This window comes from Colobus angolensis, unplaced genomic scaffold (assembly GCF_000951035.1).
Source record: "Colobus angolensis palliatus isolate OR3802 unplaced genomic scaffold, Cang.pa_1.0 Scaffold117, whole genome shotgun sequence".
NCBI classification, from domain to species: Eukaryota; Metazoa; Chordata; class Mammalia; order Primates; family Cercopithecidae; genus Colobus; species Colobus angolensis.
In genome coordinates, this window is record NW_012112808.1 from 7,738,029 (window position 1) to 7,745,844 (window position 7,816).

Consider the following 7,816-nt stretch of genomic DNA (forward strand, 5'->3'; position numbering starts at 1 on the left):
CATCCTGGCTAACACGGTGAAACCCCATCTCTACTAAAAATACAAAAAATTAGCCAGGCATGGTGGTGGGCACCTGTAGTCCCAGCTACTCAGGAGGCTGAGGCAGGAGGATCCCTTGAGCCCAGGGGTTCAAGACTGAGAGCTGTGATTGTGCCACTGCACTCCAGCCTGGGTGACACAGCAAGATGCTGTCTCAAAAAAAAAAAAATAACAAAAAGTCATATGCAAGGTTTACTATTATCATGTGGAAGACCAAGGTATTGTTTTTGAGAATTAGGAATTATAAAAATATAATTCATGTTATTTAGAGAAATTGACTTAAAAATTGCTCATTATTGTCTTCTGGAAAACATTTTATTTATTTATTTTTTATTTTTTATTTTTTTTTTTGAGACAGAGTCTTGCTCTGTCGCCCAGGCTGGAGTGCAGTGGCGGGATCTCGGCTCACTGCAAGCTCCGCCTCCCGAGTTCACGCTATTCTCCTGCCTCAGCGTCCGGAGTAGCTGGGACTACAGGTGCCCGCCACCTCGCCCAGCTAGTTTTTTTGTATTTTTTAGTAGAGACGGGGTTTCACCGTGTTAGCCAGGATGGTCTCGATCTCTTGACCTCGTGATCCACCCATCTTGGCCTCCCAAAGTGCTGGGATTACAGGCTTGAGCCACCGCGCCCAGCCCAACATTTTAATATAAAAATGATTAATAAGTAGTTTTATCTTATGAGAAACATAATGAGACCATCCATTTATTTTTTTCCAGGTGCAACTAATTGTCTATATTAGTGGCTACCTTCAGATACAGTTTCCCAATTGTGTTCTCATGCTCATACTGAAAAATTGAGTCAGCTTTGTATTGTTTGGATTATAGTATATAAAAATCTCTAGTCTGCCTGTGTTCAGAATAAAACTCAGGGTATTTATTACTCTGCATTTAAAGTTAAGAAATGCTGATAGATTTGTTTAAATTTCACTTTTCTGATTGGAAGCCTTTTCAAGTACATGAAATTAATTATAGACAATTTAAACCATATTCCTTTATTACATTTTTAATTAAAGAACTACCTGACATTAAACTTTGTTTTTTTATGTGTCATCAATGTTATAAATTTTCCAACGTAAAGTAGAAAAAAACAGAACAATCTCCTTTAAATCCTTTGTACCACTTTGCACATTTTCTGATGTGGTATGTTTTTGTAGAGCCATGGGCAAAGCTCCATTTAAGGAAGCCATGGCTCTTGCACTTCTTACCTGATCTATCCCAAAAGAAATCTGTAAGTCAGCTTGCTTTTGTGCTGTAAGGGTTGCCTTAGTTGTTCAGAAGTCACAAACCCTAGGTGCTGTACCTCCTTCAACAGCTCATTTTCTGTTTGACTTGCGCAAGTCAATTAATCAATGTTGTCCTTTTGTGGGAAATAAGTGTAATAATTATAGGAAACCTTAGCTAGTTTTTCATGCTAGGACCCAAAGGGTAGATGCAGTTGGGTGGTGTATTAGTAACAAGAGTCTTGACTTGGTTTTGCTTCTTCAGAAAATCATGTGTATTAGACACCAGAGGGACCGTTCTTTGATAATTTGACTCACTTAGTTGATAATTTGACTCACTTAGCTGTTTAACTAATTTAATTTATCCTAGTTAAACTTGCTTTCAAGCAAAAAGCATAGTTGACTTACTTATTATAATAAATATACCTGCTGAATGAGCTAGAATTTGCTGGTGACTGGTCAGTGCATTTTCCCAGCAGGGCAGTCTGTTAAGAAACCAAATATAGATGCAAAGGTCAAAACAAAGGAATTGGGTAGTTTAATGACATCATTGCGGTACGGTGGTAACCAAGAAAGGCAAGTTGCTGAAAGGTCTTTCTATCAAACTAGTCAGAAGCCTTAGAATCAAAGGATTCCAATGATTCATCTCACTTTATTCAAGTCCTGAAAAAAATAGGGTTAGGTCAGGCACAAGTTATAACAATTAAGATTTATTAAGGAAGGTTCTGAACTGTACCTAGACTTACTTCTTTTTCCAGAGATTTTATTATGAAATTTTTCAAACATACAGAAAAATAAAAGGAATCATACAGTGGATATCCGTATACACGCCACCCAGATTGTACTCCTGACATTTTATTGCACTCTCATATTTGTTTATCCATTCTTCCATCAATCTCTTATTTTTATACATTTCTAAGTAAGTTGCAGATGCTAATATACACTTAACTTTTTACCTTGACATTTTTGAACATTTGAAGTCTCATATACCCATTACTCAGACCCTCCAGCTGCTCACATTTCATCAGTCTTGTTTTATCTCTTTCCCTAACGCTTTTCTTCTTGAGTAGTTTAAAACAGACAACATATCATTTCACTCACAAATACTTATATCTCTAACATATAAGGATTTAAAATACTATCATTTAACATAATCAACAAAATTCTTCAGTTTATCTAATACCTAGTCCTTGTCAGTTTGCCTTGCTTATCTGAAAGAATGTTTTTCTGTATTTGTTTTGTTTGAATCAGAGTTCAAATAAGGTCCACATATTACAATTGGCTATGTCTCTGAAATCTCTTTTAATTTTGTAACGTTCCCTCCCTCCTTTTTTTATAGTATTGATTTGTTGAAGGAATTGGGTCACTTATCCTGGAGAATTTGCGTGCTCTATTTGGTTGGTATGTTTAACCAGTTCCTCTTTACTCTTTATTACCTGTAAACTGGTGGTTAGATCCAAATGTGTGATTAAGTTCCAGGCCAGTTATTTTGGCAAGAAAATGTCATGGGTGGTGCTGGTACTTAAAATTGGGCAGCACATGATGCATGGTCACGCCATGGTTAGTGATACTAAGACCGATCTGTGGGTTCGAATGTCGGAAGGTTGATGACTCCAGTACAGAAGTTTACTATTATGTAATTTTCACAACATTATGACCATTTCCTAGATACATTCATTAATTTGGACTTACAAAATGGTGACTTTTCTAATTTGATCATTTCTTCTGCGTTTATTGGAAGAACTTTTCCTTATCAGCTACTTGGTGACTCTGAAATGTATTTTTTGACCACAAAAGCAGGATAAATGCTTTATTCTATTTCTTTATTTACTAATTTGCAGAATAATGAATTGTTGCCCTACCAGCCTCCAAAGGTTTTACAGTTTATTTTTATTTTATCTTTATTGTGGTTTAAAAAAAACATAAAATTCACCTTCTTAACCATTTTCAACTGTACAGTTCAGTAGTATTAAATATCTTTACTTTGTTGTACAACAGATCTCCAGAACATTTTCATCATATAAAATGGAAAATCTATACACATTAAACAACTCCTCATTTCCTCTTCCCCCCAGGCCCCAGCACCCACCATTCAACTTCTGTCTTTATGAATTTGACTGTTCTAAGTACCTCATGTAAGTGGGATCATACAGTGTTTGTCCTTTTCTGATTGGCTTATTTCACTTAGCACAATGCCCTTAAGATTCATCTATGTTGTAGTATGTGACAGGATTTCCTTCCTTTTAAGGCTGAATCCAAAGGTTTTTATTTTTATTTTTTAAATTGTATTTATTTATTTTTAGATGAACTCAAGGATTTTCATGTATTCCCTGTGTTTCAGTCCATTGCAGTCAGTATCCTTTTGGGGCTGAAATCGTCCCATCATTGACAGTGGGAGCTTCCTCAAGATATCCCCTCCCCACCTTCAGTTCTTTTGATACAACTTTGAGAGCTTCCTTACTTTCTGGTACCCACAAGATGTTTCAGGTTCATCTTGTGCGTTTCCTGCCCCAGACCTGAATAGGGCATTTCTTTAATGAACTCTGGTTCCTTTTAGTATATAAATACCACAGCTTGGGCAGCAGTATAGGCTTACTTTTTAACGCTTTCCTAATATCTTAATTTTTAAAAAACTGTAAGTAGACCATGGTAAGAGTGTAACAAAACAATTGCTGTCGAGATGAAAATGTGATATTTTTCTCTTGACTACATGTGGAAGACTGACCATCTATGCAGTGATTCAAAACCATTGTTGTACTTTAGAATCACTCTGTGAGCCTTAAAAATCCCACTGACCAGACCAGGCATGGTGGCTCACGCCTATAATCTCAGCAGTTTGGGAGACCGAGGCAGGTGGACTGCTTGAGCCCAGGAGTTTATGACCAGCCTGGGCAACATGATCAAAGCCAGTCTCATGACCCAGTCTCTAAATAAATAAATAGATTAAAATTTTAAAATAAATTTTTTAAAAAGCCCACTGGCCAAGCCGCACCCCAGACCATTTTTCCTGGACTCTGTAGAGGTGGCCCCAGGCACCCAGATTGTGCAGAACTCACCAGGTTGTTCTGTGTGCAGCAAAAGTTAAGAATACTCACTTAGCAATGAAATAACCAAAGTTTTTAAAAGGTAAAAAAAATGATACTTGGACTCAAAACTCACTTAGTCCAGAATATGTTGAGTTCCAGACTTTTCTGGATAAACCATCTTCTACTAACATAATTGAAGCCTTTAAAAAAGTAGGAATCTTATAATATTACAAATCTATAGTGAGTGTTCTGTTTCTGTTTTATAGACCTGGACAAGCACCAGACTCAGGCGTACCGAGGGCACCAGTGGGTCAGCATGTTGCCACCTTGAAAAAACATGATAATTCTCTCAAAGAAGAGGTAGGTAGCTAGACTGTCTGAAGTTTTCCCAGTCACAAATGTGGACCACAGAGCAAGGTTAGTAATTTTTATTTAAAAAAGAAAAAAAAAGAAAAGTTTTGGCCAGGTGCAGTGGCTCATGCCTGTAATCCCAGCACTTTGGGATGCTGAGGCGAGCAGATCACGAGCTTAAGAGATTGAGACCATTCTGGCCAACATGGTGAAACCTCGTCTCTACTGAAAGTACAAAAATTAGCTGGATATGGTGGCATGCGCCTGTAGTCCCAGCTACATGGGAGGCTGAGGAAGGGAATTGCTTAAACCCAGGAGGCAGAAGTTGCAGAGAGCCAAGATCATGCCACTGCACTCCAGCCTGGGTGACAGAGTGAGACACTATCTCAAAAAAAAAAAAAAAGTCTCCAGATGTGCCAGTTATTCATTTGAGGAAATGTTATGTATTTGCAAAAAACAACGATAAGAAAAGTAGTAAGTGAGGTTTTGTGGTTGGTTGGTTTTTAACTTTCTGACCTCAGGCCTTTTGCATAATGTTTTATGTAGGCATTCATTTTCCAGGAAATTTCAAAGCGTCTTATAACACTCTGGTTTTTCATCTCCACTCCATACTTTAGAAATACTGTATAGTCATGTCAATTCAGCAAATACCTATCGATCCATTACTGTACACAGATATCAGCCCAGATCCATTGGAGGGAAAGAGACAAATAAAATGTGGCCCCCCCCTCCTTCTGGGGTGTGACATGATGGGATGCATGTAATAAGAAAATGGCGCCGGGCGCGGTGGCTCAAGCCTGTAATCCCAGCACTTTGGGAGGCCGAGACGGGCGGATCACGAGGTCAGGAGATCGAGACCATCCTGGCTAACACGGTGAAACCCCGTCTCTACTAAAAATACAAAAACTAGCCGGGCGAGGTGGCGGGCACCTGTAGTCCCAGCTACTCCGGAGGCTGAGGCAGGAGAATGGCGTAAACCCGGGAGGCGGAGCTTGCAGTGAGCTGAGATCCGGCCACTGCACTCCAGTCCAGGCGACAGAGCGAGACTCTGCCTCAAAAAAAAAAAAAAAAAAAATAAGAAAATGGCAAAAATATGGGCTTTCAGGAAAGAGAGCCAAGCCAAGACTCCTGGAGAAGCAAGGAAGGCAGAGGTCATGATGGAGGGAGTACAGGGGCATGAGAAGTGATCCTTAAAAGATAGGCTTTTGACAGTATGAGTTGGAGGGGACAGAGGCGACAAGAAATGGCAGCTATGAGCCAGAGAGCACACTGGGAAACCCAACACATACTCAGGCAACAGAGCCATCCTGAGGCTGAAGCGAGGACTCAAGTCTGGGGATGGTGAGAAGGAGCTCAAGAAGTAGTTGCTGGCCATCGTGTGCTGCATCCAACACCAGGCCAGGGAGACTGTGTTTGGTTTTGTAGCTTTTGAAAAGCCACTGGAGCTTTTTGAACAAAGCTGTGATAGGAGTTCTGCAGTGCCTTAGGGAATTTCATGTTTGGGTTGGGACTGAGACATTGAAGGAGGGAGCCCTGCAGTGTTTCAGGCAAGAGGAAGGAGAGGCCTTGGGAGCTGGTGCCAAGAGAGAATTTGAAGATGCTGAACAGAACATGGAAACAGATGGAGCAAGTTCCCAAGGAAATTATAAGGGGAGGAACCAGAAGCCCAAGTTTAGAGCATGTGCATTGGCATATTCCTTCCTCATTCCCTAGAAAAGTCACATTCAGGGAAACAGCCTTCTGGGTTGAACATCTTGGGAATGTGTCTTGTTTCAAATCATGTTTTTTCATCTTTATATATAATATAGGATATTCTGGCTTTGATTCTTTTTAAGGTTTTTTAAAATTATTGTCATGCTCATAGTTCAAGGATTATATACCTGCACCTTCTGGAGTCAAGCTTTGCTGCCTTTGTCCCGAAGTCACATGCCCACGTGGCTGTGCCATCTAGAACCTCTGGCATTCCCCCTCCAGCCTTCCAGAGCACCTTCAGTCCCCCTCAGACCCCTCTTTCCTTGCCGCTACAATTAAGAGAGTAGTAGAACTTCTTTTTTTATAGCATTTCAAACATACATATATTCAGTGATAGGACGGACACACTAATTCAATGCCCACAACCCAAATTCACATGTGTTGTTACCATTGCACCATATTTGTTTCCGACCCCCTCTTCCTCCTCTTCCTCCTTTCCCCCATCTTCTTACCCCCCCTTCTCCCTCCTTTCCTCCCCTCACTTCACCCACCTTCCTTCTCTTCTGCTCTTTCTCTCTTCTCCCTCTTCTCAAACTTCCTTCCCTCCCCCTTCCCCCTATTCCTTAGGGGGAAGAAATAAATTAGTACAAAGATAGATACAGCCCCCTGTATGCTTCTCACAGATTTCATGCCCCTTTTCAAAGATAACCTAGATCCATTCCTTCTTTGCTGATGAACGTAGATCTTTTTCGTTTGCTTGCTTGTTTGTTTGTTTTTTCAAGACGGAGTCTCGCTCTGTTGCCCAGGCTGGAGTGCAGTGCCGTGATCTTGGCTCACTGCAACCGAGGCTCACGCCTCCCGGGTTCAAGCGATTCTCCTTCCTCAGCCTCCCAAGTAGCTGGGACTACAGGCATGTGCCACCATGCCTGGCTGATTTTTTTGTATTTTTAGTAGAGACAGGGTTTCACCATGTTGGCCAGGCTGTCTCGAACTCCTGACCTTGGGCGATCCACACCCCTCCCTCAGTCTCCCAAAGTGCTGAGATTACAGGTGTGAGCCACCACACCCAGCTGATGAACACAGATCTTAAGAAAGATACTGTTTGGGTTTTATTGTCCCTTTGAGTAGCACTGTCTTATAACAACATTATTTTCCATGCTTGTTCACTGCAAGTACATCACATCTCAGGCGTTTTAAGGGTGAAATAAGTGTTGGTCAGCTGTCCTTTGCTATCTAATCTTTTTTTTTTTTAATGATATTGTTTATATTAGAAAACATGGTCCAAGTCCCAAACAACCAATCTACTCAATTTTTCCAATAATAGGAGGGGTTGCTGTCCAACTAATACCTAATGAATCAAATTATATTCTGCTTCCCCAATAGATCTTTGTTCCTTTTTAGATCGTTCTGATCTCATTTTAGGGACAATCATAAAAATTACCAATAGATTAATGACAAAATCTATCCTTAAAAATGGAAGTAGGCCGGA

At 40.3% G+C, this 7,816-nt stretch overlaps 1 protein-coding gene across 4 annotated transcripts in view; it reads left to right on the top strand.

The window, feature by feature from the left end:
* KIZ (kizuna centrosomal protein) overlaps positions 1-7,816 on the top strand; it is a 121,706-nt gene that overhangs the window by 75,402 nt on the left and 38,488 nt on the right. For all 4 annotated transcript variants that reach the window (XM_011963200.1, XM_011963207.1, XM_011963187.1 and 1 more), the window contains one exon: positions 4,551-4,644. In XM_011963200.1, coding sequence (XP_011818590.1) covers positions 4,551-4,644 — 94 coding nt within the window. The remainder of the gene's footprint in view (positions 1-4,550; positions 4,645-7,816) is intronic.